The 21,035-nt window shown below is 45.9% G+C and overlaps 1 protein-coding gene across 1 annotated transcript in view; it reads left to right on the top strand.

The window, feature by feature from the left end:
* The window catches only part of rnf216 (ring finger protein 216), a 53,630-nt gene extending 40,030 nt beyond the window's left edge, over positions 1–13,600 (top strand). The window contains exons 14-17 of the mRNA XM_083779176.1: positions 5,381–5,478; positions 7,152–7,374; positions 9,757–9,832; positions 12,631–13,600. Coding sequence (XP_083635302.1) covers positions 5,381–5,478; positions 7,152–7,374; positions 9,757–9,832; positions 12,631–13,085 — 852 coding nt within the window. The 3' untranslated portion in view covers positions 13,086–13,600. The remainder of the gene's footprint in view (positions 1–5,380; positions 5,479–7,151; positions 7,375–9,756; positions 9,833–12,630) is intronic.
* The last annotated feature ends 7,435 nt before the right edge of the window (positions 13,601–21,035 follow it).

Raw genomic sequence — 21,035 nt, 5'->3', positions numbered from 1 at the left:
TCTCTCCCCATGCAAGTGCATGCATTGACAGTTTTCTGAAATACATGTGTTTCTGTATCACGGGTGCTCAATATTTCATGTCAAGGACCCCACAATCTATACGTAATTGGCCACCGACCCCCCCTATCTGAAAATGTGTTGTCCCAGGGACCCCCCCCCCCCCCCCCCAAAGCATCCGTGTCACTTGTTAGATGTTGTTCAAAAATAGCAGATCTACAAGCTCATAGCGCGCCACCGAGTGACGCGCAATGAGCTTGTAGATCTGCTATCTTTTTTTAATCGAAGAACGACTGACATAGAAACATAGCCTTTTCAGAAAACTCTCAGGATGTAGAAGACATTTGTAGAATCTGGTCTCAGGCCTAAATGGGTTAATGGGTTAACAGAAGGCTTGGCTCCCTCAGCTGTAACTCTGGCTCAAAGTGGTGTCGTCATGAAATATTTAAGCAGCTCATCCAATATTGACGACGAGTGACATGACAGTTGATGCACCTCCGCCCGTCAGTCAGTCAGTCAGCGCCAGGAGGCCCCGGGGCCCCGCCTCCTGGGGACCCCCCCCCCCCCCCGTGGAGGTGATGGTCAGAAACACGCCCTTCACTTTGTGTAGATCAGTCGTGCGTTCTTCTTTTTTTTTAACCCATTCTGACCTGAGATCAGATTAAAAAAATGTCTATTACATCCTGACAGTTTCATTATTAACCCATTCTGACCTGAGATCAGATTAAAAAAATGTCAGTCGTTCTTAGATTAAAAAAAAATAGCAGACCTACAAGCTCATAGCTATGAGCTTGTAGATCTGCTATTTTTGAATAGCTAAAGCATAATATGATGCCAACACCAAAATGGGTGCCCGGTCAGAATGGGTTAAATGGACGTTGACCTCCACACTAGGGCTGCAACGATTCATCGATTAATCAAATCTATTATTCAATTAGTTGTCAACTAATTTAGCAATCGATTAATCGAAATCGGCAACTAATCACTAGTTTTTTTTGCAATTCATCATAGGTGATTTCCATGCACTTAACCATAGTTTTTCCAGTGTTAAGTGTAAGTAAAGTAAAAGAGAAGTGAGCCATCTCTCTTCCATTACAATCTGATGATAGTTACATTAGCAAAATATGACACATAACGATTATAATATCAAGAACAATATTTATTTTTAAATGACCTATGTGTATTTGAGTTCAGAAGAGTACTGTTCCTTCTAGACTGACACATGTGTAGCTATTCTTTAATCAAATGTATGCAGTCAGATTAAGCCTAAAGACACCGTGAGTTGCTTTAATTAATTTTAATTTAGTTTGTCTTTTATTTGAATAGCAGCCTAATCGGCAGCTAATCAAATGACATTTTGAACGAATACATTTTTTTAGTTAGTTAAAACATTAGGTTACTAAAATAACCTAAATATATATATTTTAGGTTATTTTAGTGTCATAATCCGATTAATCGTTTAACCCATTCTGACCGGGCACCCATTTTGGTGTTGGCATCATGTTATGCTTTAGCTATTGAAAAATAGCAGATCTACAAGCTCATATCGCGCCACCGAGTGGCGCGCTACGAGCTTGTAGGTCTGCTATTTTTTGAAAAATCGAAGAGCGACTGACATTTTTAGAATCTGATCTCGGGTCAGAATGGGTTCATCAGACCAGTGTGTGTCCGGCGGAAACCTCGTATGAATCTGATCTCAGGTCAGAATGGGTTAAATAATCGGCAGATGAATGGATGATGAAAAAAAAAGTGCCCTTCTGGGCACAGGTCTCCACCAGGATAGGAATGTAGGACATTGCAGCTTGCCTAGGAGTTGGCATACAAAGTTATCCACAGATCCGTGCATTTAGAGGTAAAAACACTTTTCGGCCAGTTATAGCGCCACCTTGAGGCTGAGTTGATATTGTTCATGTGGCATTTCGTCCTCGGCCTAGTGGGAATGTGGGTGCACAATTTCACGGAAATCACGCGATGTGTTCATGATTTGCAGCATTTTGTTTGAAACTGAGCACTCCTGTGAACTTTGGAAGCCAATCTTAACCAATCAGGATGGAGTCTGAGAAATCTGAAAGACCGGTTTCGTTGAATGGCTCTAGAGAGACTGTGTACCAATTTGCGTGATGTTTGGACAAAATCTGTAGGTGTACTGTGCAAAAACTTGTTTTGCACAAAGCGGCCTCCTGGTGGCGCTATAACAGGCCGTTCTGGAAAGTTTGGGGCAGAGGTTCATCGTTGGCATCCAGGGAGTGTGTGTGCAAAATTTGGCATCGACCGGGTTAACGGTGGCCGAGATTAGCTGCTCACGGACACACACACACGGACGGACGGACGGACACACACACGGACGGACGGAGTGCAAAACATACTCTCCCCCCATGCCTTCGGCCTGGTGGAGACAATAATGGTTAGTTGCAGACCTACTCCACACAGGCTTTAGAGGTCTTGGCTCCTCACTGCTATGCTTTCACTGAGTAAGGTGATCGTGTCTGGCTCTTTGAACCAAAGTGCGTGCGTGCCATTTTTTCCCGGTGCCAGCGTCGTGTGCAAGGTCAGCCAAAGGGTGGAGAGGAGAGACCTGTGCCTCCACAAGAAGCCAGAGACTTCCTTCCTACCCTGACATTAAAGAGCCTGGGTGGTAACGGTGGCTGAATGGACATTAAGGGCTCGAAGACTCTTCCAAGAGTGTCCCCAATAACCTTTAGAAAGACAAACAGACCTCTGTTTAAACGCTCTCTAAAGCCCACGAACGCCAACGGAGCTCCAATGACTGCCGCCGTTCACATTCGTAACAGATTTCTGCTCATTTATATAGAGTATACTTTTATATGTACCTACCGGTATATTTATTCCGTGGTTATTAATGCCCATTTAGACCTGGGAACTATTCTATAAATGTCTTCTAAATCCTGACAGTTTTCTGAAAAAGCTATGTTTCTATGTCAGTCGTTCTTCGATTTTTCAAAAATAGCAGACCTACAAGCTCGTATCGCGCCACTCGGTGGCGCGCTATGAGCTCGTAGATCTGCTATTTTTCAATAGCTAAAGCATAACAGCAGTGCTGTCTGTCACCGAGATTAACCCATTCTGGGTGGGAACCCCTTTTGGTGTTTTAAACATTATGTTGTAATTTAGATCTACAAGCTCATAGCGCGCCACCGAGTGGCGCGCTATGAGCTTGTAGGTCTGCTATTTTTGAAAAATCGTGAAAATGTGGCACAAATCTCTGAATTCTGGGGGGGTCCTTGGAACTACATATTTTGAGATGGGGGGTCCGTGGCCCAATAGAGATAATTCTGGGGGTCCTTGACATGAAAAAGGTTGAGCCCCACTGACATAGAAACATGGGTTTTTCAGAAAAATGTTAGGATTAGGAAGACTTTTTTTTTTGTAATCTACTTCAATCCAAAATGTGAGAAATGAGAATGCACGTGATTGTGCGTTTCTCATTCTTACAGTTGTTGCACTTGGCTTGTTTCTGCATGCGTTTACATGCCCGTGGCGTGCACATGCGCTGTGCACTGCACGTTGCACACACACACACACGCACACAGACACACACACACACGCGTCTCTGCCAAGCATGGCAACAGGAACGGTCTCTGCCCCAGATGTCCTTCAGCTGAGGGGCAAAGCATCCGTCGTATGGGTCGGCATGGCTGAGCCGCTGGGAGGATGGAATTGCACGTTGCTAGGCGACCGAGCAGACTGTGGTGACGAACGGAATCACACACGCTCGCTGCAGGCAGAGAGGCACAGGCGGTGCATACGAGTGCAGCACATGCACTCGTATGCACCGCACACACACACGCAGCACATGCACTCGTATGCACCGCACACACACGCAGCACATGCACTCGTATGCACCGCACACACACACGCAGCACATGCACTCGTATGCACCGCACACACACACGCAGCACATGCACTCGTATGCACCGCACACACACACGCAGCACATGCACTCGTATGCACCGCACACACACACGCAGCACATGCACTCGTATGCCACGCACACACACACGCAGCACATGCACTCGTATGCACCGCACAAACACGCAGCACATGCACTCGTATGCACCGCACACACACGCAGCACATGCACTCGTATGCACCGCACACACACGCAGCACATGCACTCGTATGCACCGCACACACACACGCAGCACATGCACTCGTATGCACCGCACACACACACGCAGCACATGCACTCGTATGCACCGCACACACACACGCAGCACATGCACTCGTATGCACCGCACACATACACGCAGCACATGCACTCGTATGCACCGCACATACACGCAGCACATGCACTCGTATGCACCGCACACACACGCAGCATATGCACTCGTATGCACCGCACACACACGCAGCACATGCACTCGTATGCACCGCACACACACACGCAGAGAAACCCACTGCCAGTGGATCAATTTGTTTTGAGTTAAAGGGACACGTCACCCTTTTTGCAAAAAAATATATGTTAATGACGTTTAGAAGCTTTAGAACACTTTCCTGGGGGGTATTTATGTGTGTAATATGTGGTTTTAGATATTTTAGATTGTAGCAGTGAGCCTGTTGTCTCTGATGTCATGGACACTGGGCTCACTTCCTCCCTGGACTACATGTTGTCTCAGTAAGACAGCTCTCCCCCCTATCCACAAGGAGGAGCAGTGCACCAAAGAATTATGGGAATTGTAGTCCAGGAAGGTAGTGAGACCAGTGTCCATGACATCAGAGACAACGGGCTCACTGCTACAATCTAAAATATCTAAAAACCACATATTACACACATAAATACCCCCAGGAAAGTGATCTAAAAGCTTCTAAACGTCATTAACATATTATTATTTTTGCAAAAAGGGTGAAGTGTCCCTTTAATAAATGGCTTTTAATTTGCAATATGCAGCCGCCTTAATGTAACCTGACGCTGCCAGATCCAAGAAGGTTGCTACACAAATTTGTTTCACAGCTTATTGGGATCTGGGATCGCGGAAGCAAATTCGATGACGGGGCTGTTCCTTTTTTTCAAGATACTTGGTAGATGATTGGATGGGACCGTCTGTCTATCACCGTGTGGGCGTGCAAACACAACCAATCATATTGACGTGTCTATATAGCTTCACATCCGGTTTCGCACATATCCCGCCCTTAGCTCACGCTGATTGGTCCGGTACGGAACGGATTTTTGTCAGCTCAACTGCCTGAGAGATCCCAGATGAGTGCTGTGTTGGGGAACATGGTTACCCAATACCGCCCTCATCTGGCAGCGTCAGGTTAGCCTTAATGCAGTGTGAAGGAAATTCTAATGATGTCGTCGTCCTCCTCTTCCTCCTCTTCCTCCTCGTCCTCCTCTTCCCCCTCCCTCCCCCTCCCCCTCTAGGAGAGCTGCAGGAAGTGCCACGTCCAGTGGAAGCAGCACGCGGGGAAGACGTGCCAGCAGGTCATGGAGATGGACGAGATCAAGATGAGGGTTCTCATGTGAGTTTAACTCATTCTGACCTGAGATCAGATTCATACGAGGTTTTCCGCCGGACACACACTGGTCTGATGAACCCATTCTGACCTGAGATCAGATTCTAAAAAATGTCAGTCGTTCTTCGATTTTTTTTTTTAATTGCAGACCTACAAGCTCATATCGCGCCACTCGGTGGCGCGATATGAGCTTGTAGATCTGCTATTTTTAAATGGCTAAAGCACGACGTGATGCTGACACCAAAATGGGTGCCCGGTCAGAATGGTTTAAAAGCTCTCCAGAGGGTGCAGTACTTAGTTTAGACAGTAGGTGCTCATCTCCAGGGTGCAGTACTTTAGTTTAGACAGTATTTAGTCATTAGTCCTGCAACTACAACCTATCTCAAACCCTCAGCCTTAACCTCCCACGGGGGCAGCACACCTAAACCTATAACCTTAACCCATGTCTAACCAATGACTCGTCTAAACTAAGTATGCACACCCCGCTCTCTGTTCTCTGTCAACCACTGGTTTCAGTCCTTCCATAGATTCCATAGATGTCTTCTTATGGCCATGGTTCGGATTATTTAAAAAAAAATCCAATGTGTGTGTTGTTTATTTTAATGTGAACTTATCATCACAGCAATGCTTAATCACGTTCCGTCATTCAAGGGCTTTTTGGATAGAAATGACACCCTTTCAGTTGGAGCACTGCGGAGGCTGAGTGTCTGTGACTGGGATGGTCGTTGAAGCTTAAGAAAAGGTTTAGGACAAGGTGGTTCAGTCATGAGATTTTATTTTATCTTTACTCCATGCAAGTGTCTTGAAACTCCCCCCCGGGGGGGGAGGGGGGGGGCACACAACAGTGAATCGATTCATATCGATTCCATTTTGGTTCACTATTTATTTTGCTTCCTCCTCTCAATCACACATACACACACACACCCATACACACACACACACCCATACACACACACACACACACACACACCCATACACACACACACACACACACACACACACCCATACACACATACACACACACACCCATACACACACACACACCCATACACATACACACACACACACACACTCTCACACTCTCTCACACACACTCACACACACACACTCACACACACACACCACACACACACACCCCCTCCGATCCTGCTCTGGTTCCACCAGAGCAGGAAGCAGCTGAGCGGCTCTGTTTCCCAGACAGGAAGTGTAGTGTCCGGCTGCTTCCTCCCATCGCAGCGGGCCCATACAGTCAGCCACTACTTCCTGTTTTGAGCTGTGCTTTCAGATCGTCTCTTAACTTCCTGTTGGGGCGAAAGAGACAGGAAGCGGGGCCTGCTAGAGAGATCAGCTGCTTCAGTGTTTTCCCCCCAAACGGTAGCGTAGCGACGTAGCAACGTAGCGGCTACGGCCGTCGGAAACGGGTCAGTGCTCGATAGGCCTGTAACTATACACTCGACTCACGATACGATATTTTCAACACGATGATTTTCCAGACAAATGACCAATTTCTTTTTTTGTAGAAGACCCTCCGCTTCGCGTCGGGTCCACCTACGCCCCCAGGCAGTGTAAAATACCCGGTAACCTGAGACCTCTCGTGGCTTATTGCTTAAATCTACAAGCTCACCCCCTTCTCCCACCCCCTTCTCTCTCTCCCCCCCCCCCCCCCCCTCCCCCTGCAGTGAGGAGCGCATGACGGCGGCGCGAGTCCGTAAGTGCGTGAAGTGCACCATGGGGCTGGTGAAGTCTGAGGGCTGCAACAGGATGTCCTGCCGCTGCGGTAGCTTCATGTGCTACCTGTGCCGCGAGCCCATCAACGGCTACAACCACTTCTGCCAGCACGTGCGCTCGCCGGGCGCGCCCTGTCGCCACTGTCGCAAGTGTTCCCTCTGGTCGGACCCCACGGTACGCACTCACACACACACACACGCACGCGCGCACACCAGTGTTGTTTTCGTCGACTAAAACAAAGACGAAAAATGTTCGTCGACTACCTCTTTTCACTGACAAAAACGAATGGAAACTAAATGACTAGACTAAAGACTAAATATACTGACAATTTCGTCGACAAATAAAAACTAGACTAAAATGTTAGGAAGGGACTAGTGGACAAGAGATCCAGTATAAGTAATTTTACACTTGGTTGCATGCTGAAAATAGCTGATCTACAAGCTCTTTCTATGACTATGAATAAACTAAAATTGAAATTTGCTGCCAAAAACACTGACACACACACACACACTCTCTCTTATAGGAAATAGATAGATAGATAGATCTTTATTTGTCATTGCAACATGTACAACGCAATTAAAAGGGCCAACCAATCAGTGCATCATACTATAGGCATGTATTAATGCACAAACATGTAATTGTAGCTGTTATTGCACAACAAACCCTTATTGCACTTAAAAACAAAACGTGTGTCGCAGCAACAGATCTTCTTTTTTTTTTTAGCAGCACTGAGTGCAACTACCGCTGTGGGATTCATGCTAGTCAACCTTAATACATTTTGACCTGGGAACGATTCTACAAATGTCTTCTAAATCCTGACGGTTTTCTGATAACCCCCATGTTTCTCAAACATTTTCATGTCAAGGACCAGCAAAGATAGTCTCGTCATATCGATCTTTAACCCATTCTGACCTGAGATCAGATTCATACGAGGTTTCCACCGGACACACACTGGTCTGATGAACCCATTCTGACCTGAGATCAGATACTAGAAATGTCAGTCGTTCTTCGATTTTTTTCAAAAATAGCAGACCTACAAGCTCGTATCGCGCCACTCGGTGGCGCGATACGAGCTTGTAGATCTGCTATTTTTCAATAGTTAAAGCATGACATGATGTCTAACATCCACTCTGGATCCTGAAACCCAAATGTGACTAAATTTGACTGAGGGACTGCCATTGGATTTTCTTTTTTTTTTTTTTTTTTTTTCACGTCATATGAAAGCAGGGAATCATAGCTTCAAATTGACATATTGGTTCAGTTTGACCCACCAGTTTTGGAGATGTGTCTTATAGAGTAATGTCTTGCAGAGAAACAGGCTTGAAAGGTTCACTTCTGTGGTCTCCAACGTTACACCTAGCTACATGTTTAAGCATTTGTTTCATATTTACATGTCGATTTCAGCTCTGGCACTTATTTCAGACATGTTCTAGTTATGTGAAGAGTCTGCCTGTGCTATGAACTAATTACTCACCTCTGGTGAAAAGCTGGAATTTGCGCGATGGCGATCCAATCCAATGTAGCTCATATCTGGAACTAATAGAATGTCATTGATGTGCAAATTCTGTTCGAAGCGAGTCACAGTGCTGTACTGTTGTCATCAACATCATTCATTACCACCAACATAGACACACATTGTACTTTTTTCAATCTCCATTTCAGTAAAAACGAGCTAATGCTCAGGGAAGTTATTTCAGAATCTAAACGGGGTTTAACCCATTTTGGGTGGGAACCCCTGTTGGTGTTATAGCATTACGTTATGCTTTAGTTATTTAAAAAATAGCAGATCTACAAGCTCATAGCGCGCCACCGAGTGGCGAGCTACGAGCTTGTAGGTCTGCTATTTTTTTTAAATCGAAGAACGACTGACATAGAAACATAGCTTTTTTCAGAAAACTGTCAGGATGTAGAAGACATTTATAGAATGGGGTCAAAATGGGTTAGTCTCTTCATAATGCCGTTCCTTGTACAAAAGTACAATGTCTTGTGTTCATGGTAATGATGACTGATTGTTGTAGATCAAAGCAACAATACAGCTTTGTGACGACTTTGTTGTAACAGTTTCTACGACTACAATGGAGTTCTATGACTTCCGGATATGAGCTATAACACTATCTGATGTTGGCTAGATAAAACTAGAGGAAAAACTGGAGGAAAAATGCATTTATTTTTTTACCTTAATGGGATTCTTGTAGACTATGTTTACAATACGGGGGTTCCATTATGCCGGCATTATTAACCATTCTGACCGGGCACCCATTTTGGTGTCGGCATCATGTTATGCTTTAGCTATTTAAAAATAGCAGATCTACAAGCTCATATCGCGCCACCGAGTGGCGCGATACGAGCTTGTAGGTCTGCTATTTTTTTTTTAAATCGAACGACTGACATTTTTAGAATCTGATCTCAGGTCAGAATGGGTTCATCAGACCAGTGTGTGTCCAGTGGAAAACCTTGTATGAATCTGATCTCAGGTCAGAATGGGTTAGCAACGCCACCGTCTCCCCCAAACAGTGGCTGTGGGGTTTTGAACCGTCTGTGTGTCTCTCTCTGCAGGAAGATGATGAGCGGATCATTCAGGAGATCCAGAAGATGGGCGAGGCAGAGCTCAACAAGAACAAGAGCAGTCCAGGTCAGTGTTTAACCCTCGCTTTTTACAGACACGCACCAGAGTTTACCTTTCTATGTCCATCTCTCTCTCTCTTAGTTTAGTTTATTTGATCATCCTTCAGTTTCAAATACAATATTTAACCCATTCTGACCTGGAGGGGAGAGAACAGATGGTGGAGGTGAACGGAACACTGTCCCCTTCCCTCCCAGTGAGCTGTGGCGTCCCACAAGGAAGCATACTGGGGCCTTTACTGTTCCTAATATATGTTAACGACATGACTTCAGCTTGTGACTGCAACTTGTTCCTGTTCGCAGATGACTCAGCACTGCTGGTCTCGGACAGGAACAAACTGCAGGTTGAAAAGACCCTCAGCTCTGAACTCGGTAGAATCTGCACCTGGCTCGCTGATAACAAACTATCCTTACACCTGGGAAAAACTGAATCCATCCTCTTCGGATCAAATAGTAATCTCAGCAAGGCAGATGGCTTCTTGGTTAGAGTGGGTGACAATATTATCACACGAAAAGATCAAATATCCTACCTAGGTTCCATCCTGGAGGCCAATCTTTCCGGTGATAAGATGGCCACCAACGTAATCAAAAAAGTCAATCAAAGAACAAGATTCCTTTACAGGATCTCCTCACTGGTCAGCAAAAACACCTTGAAGACCTTAACAGGAGCCCTCGTACAAGGTTTCTTTGACTATGCATCCACCTCTTGGTACCACAGCACCTCAAAGGCCCTTAAAACAAGGCTCCAGACCTCCCAAAACAAACTGGTCAGGCTCCTAATTGGCCTCACCCCCCGAACCCACCTCACCCCTGCCCACTTTGACAGGCTGGGATGGCTTAGGGTCGACGACAGAGTACAGCATCTTGCAATGGGTCTGGTCCACAAGATTCGATACACCACCAAGATACCCATGTACCTGTCTAAATACTTCCTTAATGTAAGCGAAGTCCACACCCACAACACCAGAGGGAGTGCAACAAACCATGTACAACCCAGATTCGGCACAAACAAGGGACTAAATTCTTTTCGCTCCTATGCCACCAAAATGTGGAACGCCCTACCAACAGTCATTAAGACATGTGAATCCCTTGACTCCTTCAAAACCGCTCTCAAAGGGCACCTACGGATGGCTGCAATTCGAAACTGGCCTCTGTAAAAACTGAATCCCCCACCCCATTTCCCCTCACTGTATATGTATCTTTTCCCTTTTTGCTTCCTATATGATGAATTCCTGTTCTGTTCTTTAGCTACATAGAAGTGTCTATTTGTATGTCTCTAAATGTTTTGATGAATTGAACAATGTGGACCCTGTTGTAAACAAGTGTAATGCTTAATTGGGTCGTCCACTCACAGTTGACAGTCTTTTGTATTGAGTTTGTGCTTAAAATGTACTGTAAATTCTACAAACTGTTAATAAATATTTCAATCAATCAATCAAAGATCAGATTCTAAAAATGTCTATCACATCCTGACAGTTTCATTATTAACCCATTCTGACCTGAGATCAGATTCTAAAAGTGTCTTCGATTTTTCAAAAATAGCAGACCTACAAGCTCGTAGCGCGCCACTCGGTGGCGCGCTATGAGCTTGTAGATCTGCTATTTTTCAATGGCTAAAGCACGACATGATGCCAACACCAAAATGGGTGCCCGGTCAGAATGGGTTAAAGACAATGAATGTAAGCTGTTATGAAAACAAAACAAAACCGACACATGAAGATGATCAAAAGGAGTAGGCAGAAGCTCAAAGCTTATAAATGCCTATCCTACTTACAACAGAACATGGATCGGAATACTCGTTACATTAACGAGAATGCCACCCTACACCAAACGCCAAACTAAACTTCAATGTATTTTACCTTAACCCATTCTGACCCGAGATCAGATTCATACGAGGTTTCCACATAAACACACACTGGTCTGATTAACCCATTCTGACCTGAGATCAGATTCTAGAAATGTCAGTTGCTCTTCGATTTTTCAAAAATAGCAGACCTACAAGCTCGTATCGCGCCACTCGGTGGCGCGATATGAGCTTGTAGATCTGCTATTTTTCAATAGCTAAAGCATAACATGATGCCGACACCAAAATGGGTGCCCGGTCAGAATGGGTTAAAAACAGTTCATTAGTATGATCGTAATACCCTACCCTACCTTATGCACTAATCTTATGGCTCTCTTTTGTATGATGACAAGTGGCTGGACGTTTCCTCTGTAATTATTTCCCCAGACCTCCACACAATAAGATAGATATGGTAATATCAGCGTATTGTATAATGTGAGTAGTGACTTATAGTTTAATAAATACCTTGCTTTGCCAAGAACACCAACACTTCTTGCTATTTTGGACCGGATATACTTTATATGGGGTTTCCCAAGTGAATTTGTGGTCAATTACTCCTAAAAAGGTGTTCTCATAAACTCTTTGCAATTTTACATTATCAATCTTTAATTCAACTAATGTATGTATTTTCTTATTTCCAAAGATCATGAATTTAGTTTTTTTTTTTTTTCAGATTGAGTGATAATTTATTAGTGTCAAACCACCAGTTTCAGTTTCTCTAGTTCTGCAGAGACGACCTCCAATAGTTGTTGGGAGGTTCTCCCCGGCACAAAAGATGTTGGTGTCGTCGGCAAAAACAACATACTAGACTTTGCATAAGTCATTAATATATAATATAAATAGTTTAGGACCTAAAATAGAGCCCTGCGGTACCCCACAGGTGATGGTTGAGCTGCTTGACTTCTATTCGCCCATCTGAACATACTGTTGTCTGTTTTCTCTCTCTCGCTCTCGCTCTCTCTCAGAAAACTCAGGGAAGCGGGTCGGACCTCCTCCCGAGCCCGCCGCCGCCGCCAAGCGGCCACGTGTGGGCCCGCCCCCCGACCACCCCCCTCCTCCTCCTCCCCCTCCTCCCCAGCCCAACTTCGTGCCTCACCCCCCCCAGGTGGTCCGCGCCCCCTTCATCCCCGTGGTGCCCGGCGGACTGGGCGGAGTCCCCGGCGCCGCCGACCATCACCACATCTTAGCCATGGCCGGAGGCCTCCGAGGCCGCGCCTTACTCGAACAGAACAGGGTCAGGATGGAGCTCCACAGGGCCAGGATGGAGGAACATAGGGCGCCCCCGGTGGCGCCCTATGTCCCTGCGCTGCAACACCTGGCCCCCCTCGACCACCATCCTGCCGTCAATCACAATCACCCCCACATGATGGACCTCCCCATGCACTACGGACCCCCACACAGACACTACAGACGCTACTGATGGATCGGACCCCCACACACACACATGCGCACACACACAATCCGTTTCCACACTTCTAGGGGTCTAGGTACGGCAGTTTTCAGTGTCTCTTCCTGTTTTTTTTTTGGACGGCTTGTGGCCTGCTGACTTAAAAAAAAAAAAAACCCGGAAAAACTGCCGTGCCCTAGACGGCGGCCCGTTTTGTTTATATCAAAGCCTATTTTACCAAATAGGCTTTTACCAAAATACAAAACGGCTTTTGTTTTCACTCCTAAATCAGGCATTATGTTGCTATTGTTGGGAGTGATCATACACTCATACACACACACTAGTTATGGGTGTGTATGTGTATAGATATATATTTATTTATCCCCATACTAGACATTAAGGTGTCGTGTGTGTGTGTGTGTGTGTGTGTGTGTGTGTGTGTGTGTGTGTGCGCAGCATTCCTGGTTGAATTACCAGCTAAAATACACGTTTCCAATGCCTCGTTTAGCCGATTATCATCTTTTGTTTATATCCAAGCCTATTTTTTACCACAGAGTAAAAATAAATAAATACCAAAAGGCTTTTGTTCTCACTCACTTTCACAGTTTCATTTCAGATACATCGTTAGCGATTCTGTTCCATTATTTAAGTCTCTGACCGTTGCAATGTGACTGGGGTAGCTTTGGGCAGAATGGTGCCACAGCGTGTGTCCCTCCGGCAATGATGCATTTCCCCCAGAAATCATTGGACACACGAGTGGTCACTCGACCACCATCTTTCTCCTGGTGGGTCTTCTTCTGTGACCTCACAGGTTCTTTTTCTACTCTTCTATAGGCGACTCTTGAACTGAATGTTTTGAGCGCTTGGAGGGGAGGGGAGGGGGGGTTTTAATTACTGATTTATAAATATATTTTTGAACAAAATAAACTACATTTGTTGGGTCTTTGTTTCTGTGTACCTCTGCTTAGTTGACTGTGAGCAGTATGGTTTTGTAATAAACATTTTTTTTTGCGTAAACTTATCCCTCTGTCTGGTTCTCATTTAGTGTTGGAGATAGTGGGCTTATCACTAAACCCCTTCTCCCTAAACTTCTTTGCCTTTTTTTTTTTTTTACTATTTTGAAAAACATTTTTGAATAGTTCAACTAAATGTCATCTACATTGACACGTTGTGAGCTTGTAGACTGGCCATTTTAACTATTCAAAAATGTTTTGCAAAATAGTAAAAAATTTAGAGATAAGGGCTTTAGCGGTGACGAGAATGGAGCCCATCATCCTTTTCTGTATTTTAACCCATTCTGGGCAGGAACCCCTTTTGGTGTTAGCATTACGTTATGCTTTAGCTATTGAAAAATGGCAGATCTACAAGCTCGTAGCGCGCCACTCGGTGCACAGCACACACACACAAAAAGGGGGGGGCTGAGTCATGATAACTTGGCCCCCCCCCTCAGGCGGCGGTGGCAGTGAACCGATCACATGACGGCGGGATATCTTCTCCTCCGACCAATCCAAGGCGAGCATTAGAGACAGCTTGGCGCTTTGTGATGTTTGTTGAGAGAAAAAGGGACGTCTTTGTTCAGCCCAGTGTGCTGTAAGTGTGACAAATCACTTTCTCTACTCATACACAGAGAGAGAGAGAGACGTCGTCAAACCCCCCCATTTGAGCCTGGGGAGCCTAATGGTTTCAGTCATGGATGATGATGAAAGTGTGTGTGTGTGTGTGTGTGTGTGTGTGTGTGTGTGTCAGTCTCCGACATAATCAGCTTGTGTATGTGTCACTTGTATGTATGTGTATGTGTCACCATTTTAGGCAGGAACCCCTTTTGGTGCTATGCTTTAGCTATTTAAAAATAGCAAATCTACAAGCTCATAGCGCGCCACTCGGTGGCGCGCTATGAGCTTGTAGATCTGCTATTTTTACTACGAGCTTGTAGGTCTGCTATTTTTTGAAAAATCGAAGAACGACTGACATAGAAACAGCTTTTTCAGAAAAGAGTCATTTTTAGAATCTGATCTCAGGTCAGAATGGGATAAATGGTAACTTGTGAGTGCTGTGTGTGTGTGTGTGTGGACATTAAGGTCATGTACTGATAGTCTGACGTCTTGGTGTGTGTGTGTGTGTGTGTGTGTGTGTGGACATTAAGGTCATGTACCGATAGTCTAACGTCTTGGTGTGTTCGTGTTGAGCTCCAAGATGACTTCAGAAGGTCACACGACCTTACAGCTTGCTTTAAACTCTGACGTCTGCGTCGTGTTTCCAGTGTGCCGCGGCTGTTTGTTTGTTTGTTGTTATTTACTGCTTATAATCTGCTCCAGCTTTTCACTTTGAATGGAACTCAGGACTTAACCTTTTTATTTTCCATTCTAGTCCCTGGGCCTGTCCCGTAGCAATGTGGGATTTATTTTAAACCAGATATCTGATGAAGAGAATCAATATTGTGTTATTTTAACCCATTCTGACCGGGCACCCATTTTGGTGTCAGCATCATGTTATGCTTTAGCTATTGAAAAATAGCAGATCTACAAGCTCGTATCGCGCCACCGAGTGGCGCGATACGAGCTTGTAGGTCTGCTATTTTTTGAAAAATCGAAGAGCGACTGACATTTTTTTAGAATCTGATCTCAGGTCAGAATGGGTTCATCAGACCAGTGTGTGTCCGGCGGAAACCTCGTATGAATCTGATCTGAGGTCAGAATGGGTTAACGTGGGCATCGTTCAGTGACTGACTGTCTGTCACTCTATTGTCTGTCTCTGAATGATGGAGTGACTCCATGATTGTTTTGTAGTATAGTGCTGATGATGGTTGCTCAATTGAGTCAAATTATTTTTCACAGAATCTCTGTGTGACATACAGTACGTCGCATTGTGAGCTTATGAATCTCTAATGTGACATACAGTACGTAGCATTGTGAGCTTTTTTCAGTATCGGTATGCGACACCGTCGTACGACGACGTTTTAAATGGGGCGTACAGTAACAGTTTATGACGTACTGAAATGGCTGGACCCTCTTGTAAACAAGTGTAATGCTTTTATGGCGTCGTCCACTCACGGTTGACAGTTTTTGCATTGAGTTGTACTTGAAATGTACTGTAATTCTGCAAACTGTTTTGCAGAATGTATATATATATATATATATATATCTTTTTTTCTAGGCCTTGAACAGGCCCTCGGGCCTCTAGGCTCGCCACACATTGTGGTTCACGCAGCTGGTGTTTAATGGATTATGAGTGGATAGGATAATTAATTATCCTTCTAATAACTCATTTACAGTAATCCCAAGAAAGGAGGGATTTGGCTGACGCAGCGTCGGGATGATTCAACAGTGTTGGCGCTGTGCCAGGATTCTGTCAGAGCAGCTGTGCACACTTCTGCGTCCGTCTGACAATAAAAACCTCATAAGTCCTCTCAGATAATCTATCGAGGTGATGTTTATTATGGTGTTGTTTTTGGCAGCAAATTTCTATTTTAGTTTTAGTCATAGTCTTTGGACTGAAACTTCATTTAGTTTTAGTCACATTTTAGTCACCTGGAATGTCTTAGTGTTAGTCTAGTTTTAGTCGACTAAATGTCATAAGATTTTAGTCGACTAAATCTACAGTTGATTTAGTCGACTAAAATGTATTTTGGCGGGTCTTGATGCCGTCGTAATGAGTGTTTTTACACTTGCTGAAAATAGCCGATCTACAAGCTTGTAGATCAGCTATTTTCAGCATGCAACCAAGTCTAAAATGACTTATACTGGATCTCTTGTCCACTAGTCCCTTCCTAACATTTTAGTCTAGTTTTTATTTGTCGACGAAATTGTCAGTATATTTAGTCTTAGTTTTAGTCATCGTAGCTTAGTTTTCATTTAGTTTCCATTTGTTTTTGTCAGTGAAAATAGGTAGTCGACGAACATTTTTCGTCTTAGTTTTAGTCGACGAAAACAACTGGTTTATTATATAAACCCTCCCCCAGAACAGGGTTGAAAATAGATTGTGCTGACAGCTTTGACATGCCTATCCAAACACAATCACATCACCAATTTGATCCTCAATCGGATTTTGATCAATCAATCGGAAGTTATTTTGGGGGCCTTTTATTTGATATTCACAGTGGAGATAGGGACAGAAGAACAGGGAGAGGGTATTGAGTGGCTTGCAGCCCGAATGAATCGAACCAGAGACTGGTTCCCGAATACCCATACCAGTGTTGTGTTTACAGCTATCTAGCTATATATCTCGTGTTTATAGCTATCTAGCTATGTATCTCGTGTTGTGTTTATAGCAGACTCCTCGCTCAAATGTGCACTTGCAGTTTGGGCAAGCAAACTCCACATGCACACTTTATTCACCTGCCATAGTGTCAACCCCTTACCCCTGTGTCGGATCGGATCGGTGGTTAGACTGCCATAGTGTCAACCCCTTACCCCTGTGTCGGATCGGATCGGTGGTTAGACTGCCATAGTGTCAACCCCTTACCCCTGTGTCGGATCGGTGGTTAGACTGCCATAGTGTCAACCCCTTACCCCTGTGTCGGATCGGTGGTTGGACTGCCATAGTGTCAACCCCTTACCCCTGTGTCGGATCGGTGGTTAGACTGGCATAGTGTCAACCCCTTACCCCTGTGTCGGATCGGTGGTTAGACTGCCATAGTGTCAACCCCTTACCCCTGTGTCGGATCGGTGGTTAGACTAGCATAGTGTCAACCCCTTACCCCTGTGTCGGATCGGTGGTTAGACTGGCATAGTGTCAACCCCTTACCCCTGTGTCGGATCGGTGGTTAGACTGGCATAGTGTCAACCCCTTACCCCTGTGTCGGATCGGATCGGTGGTTAGACTGCCATAGTGTCAACCCCTTACCCCTGTGTCGGATCGGTGGTTAGACTGCCATAGTGTCAACCCCTTACCCCTGTGTCGGATCGGATCGGTGGTTAGACTGCCATAGTGTCAACCCCTTACCCCTGTGTCGGATCGGTGGTTAGACTGCCATAGTGTCAACCCCTTACCCCTGTGTCGGATCGGTGGTTGGACTGCCATAGTGTCAACCCCTTACCCCTGTGTCGGATCGGTGGTTAGACTGGCATAGTGTCAACCCCTTACCCCTGTGTCGGATCGGTGGTTAGACTGCCATAGTGTCAACCCCTTACCCCTGTGTCGGATCGGTGGTTAGACTAGCATAGTGTCAACCCCTTACCCCTGTGTCGGATCGGTGGTTAGACTGCCATAGTGTCAACCCCTTATACCCCTGTGTCGGATCGGTGGTTAGACTGCCATAGTGTCAACCCCTTACCCCTGTGTCGGATCGGATCGGTGGTTAGACTGCCATAGTGTCAACCCCTTACCTCTGTGTCGGATCGGATCGGTGGTTAGACTGCCATAGTGTCAACCCCTTACCCCTGTGTCGGATCGGTGGTTAGACTGCCATAGTGTCAACCCCTTATACCCCTGTGTCGGATCGGTGGTTAGACTGCCATAGTGTCAACCCCTTATACCCCTGTGTCGGATCGGTGGTTAGACTGCCATAGTGTCAACCCCTTACCCCTGTGTCGGATCGGTGGTTAGACTGCCATAGTGTCAACCCCTTATACCCCTGTGTCGGATCGGTGGTTAGACTGCCATAGTGTCAACCCCTTACCCCTGTGTCGGATCGGATCGGTGGTTAGACTGCCATAGTGTCAACCCCTTACCTCTGTGTCGGATCGGATCGGTGGTTAGACTGCCATAGTGTCAACCCCTTACCCCTGTGTCGGATCGGATCGGTGGTTAGACTGCCATAGTGTCAACCCTCTAAATAGGTAGAGGGGGTCGCAGCACACTGTTGACTGGACCTAAGAACCTGTTCGTGATGCCGTGGATTAGAATCATTCTTCTACCTCTCCATGTCCCCATTTCACTGGACTATAGCCAACAGAACATGGCTTACAAATGACCTCAACTATATTTATATAAACATCACGGTAGAACAATGGCTGTCAGGTATATAGGCATACTGTGTACAGTAGCAGGGCTCTCTGGTATATTTTTAACTTTCACCCAATGATAATACAGCTCTGTCTGGACCTGTGAGGGCCAGACTATAGATGAGATGTAAGCCAGACATGACCCATATCTACTGTAGCACCCCGACTAAATAAATACTGCCTTCAAGCTTCAAGTTCCTGTTATTATAGGGTTAGGACCTGTGTGTGTGTGTGTGTGTGTGTGTGTGTGTGTGTGTGTGTGTGTGTGTGTGTGTGTGTGTGTGTGTGTGTGTGTGTGTGTGTGTGTGTGTGTGTGTGTGTGTGTGTGTGTGTGTGTGTGTGTGTGTGTGTGTGTGTGTGTGTGTGTGTGTGTGTCGGACAGAAACCTTGTGTCATATTTCAACTTTTTACATTGTTCTGCAAATGAATGCCCCAGTATAGTTCATCAGAGTGTTGCATACAAAAGTAGCAAAAATATAGCCAATCTTCAAGCTCAACAACGTGTTTAACCCATTTAGGCCCGACGTCGAAATGTATAAAATGTCTTCTAAATCCTGACACAGTCCTGACCCATTTTCACGATTCTTTTCAAAAACAGCAGACCTACGAGCTCGTAGCTCGCCACTCGGTGGCGCGCTATATGAGCTTGTAGATCTGCTGTCTTTCAATAGCTAAATTATAACATAATGTTTAAAACACCAAAAGGGGCTCCCTCCCAAACGCTTAAAACGTTTTTTAAAATCCTAATAAAAAATAGTTTTGGTACTTCTGCCCAACAGCAACAATATACTGTATGTAGAAAGAGAACGTCACTCTTTTTTTTTTACCCCATTTTTCACCCCTGTGTCAATTATCTAATCCGATCCTGGGCTCTACACACCCTCCGCCAACCTGGGGAGAGCAACGGACTTGAACTCCTGCTTTCTTCATCATTAGTGTCCAAGTTGCTCCTTTGCACCTGACAGGGGGGAGTTTCCCTGGTTGGACGTAGCGCGTGGAAGGAACACGTTATTCCAACCAGTTCCTTTCCCCTCCATCAGGCAGTTTAGAGACCAGGATTACTGCATGTTGTTTGTGAGGGTACCTACCCTAGGGGACACGGGGAGAACATGTGAGGGTACCTACCCTAGGGGACACGGGGAGAACATGTGAGGGTACCTACCCTAGGGGACACGGGGAGAACATGTGAGGGTACCTACCCTAGGGGACACGGGGAGAACATGTGAGGGTACCTACCCTAGGGGACACGCGGGGAGAACATGTGAGGGTACCTACCCTAGGGGACACGGGGAGAACATGTGAGGGTACCTACCCTAGGGGACACGGGGAGAACATGTGAGGGTACCTACCCTAGGGGACACGGGGAGAACATGTGAGGGTACCATAGGGGACACAGGGAGAACATGTGAGGGTACCTACCCTAGGGGACATGGGGAGAACATGTGAGGGTACCTACCCTATAGGGGACACGGGGAGAACATGTGAGGGTACCTACCCTAGGGGACACAGGGAGAACATGTGAGGGTACCTACCCTATAGGGGACACGGGGAGAACATGTGAGGGTACCTACCCTAGGGGACACGGGGAGAACATGTGAGGGTACCTACCCTAGGGGACACGGGGAGAACATGTGAGGGTACCTACCCTAGGGGACACGGGGAGAACATGTGAGGGTACCTACCCTAGGGGACACGGGGAGAACATGTGAGGGTACCATAGGGGACACAGGGAGAACATGTGAGGGTACCTACCCTAGGGGACACGGGGAGAACATGTGAGGGTACCTACCCTATAGGGGACACGGGGAGAACATGTGAGGGTACCATAGGGGACACAGGGAGAACATGTGAGGGTACCTACCCTAGGGGACACGGGGAGAACATGTGAGGGTACCTACCCTAGGGGACACGGGGAGAACATGTGAGGGTACCTACCCTAGGGGACACGGGGAGAACATGTGAGGGTACCTACCCTATAGGGGACACGGGGAGAACATGTGAGGGTACCTACCCTAGGGGACACGGGGAGAACATGTGAGGG

The sequence above is a fragment of the Protomyctophum parallelum genome (genome assembly GCF_964188405.1).
Source record: "Protomyctophum parallelum genome assembly, chromosome: 13".
Taxonomy (NCBI): Eukaryota; Metazoa; Chordata; class Actinopteri; order Myctophiformes; family Myctophidae; genus Protomyctophum; species Protomyctophum parallelum.
The sequence above is the reverse complement of the archived record's forward strand: the minus strand, read 5'-3'. Positions and strand labels throughout refer to the sequence as shown.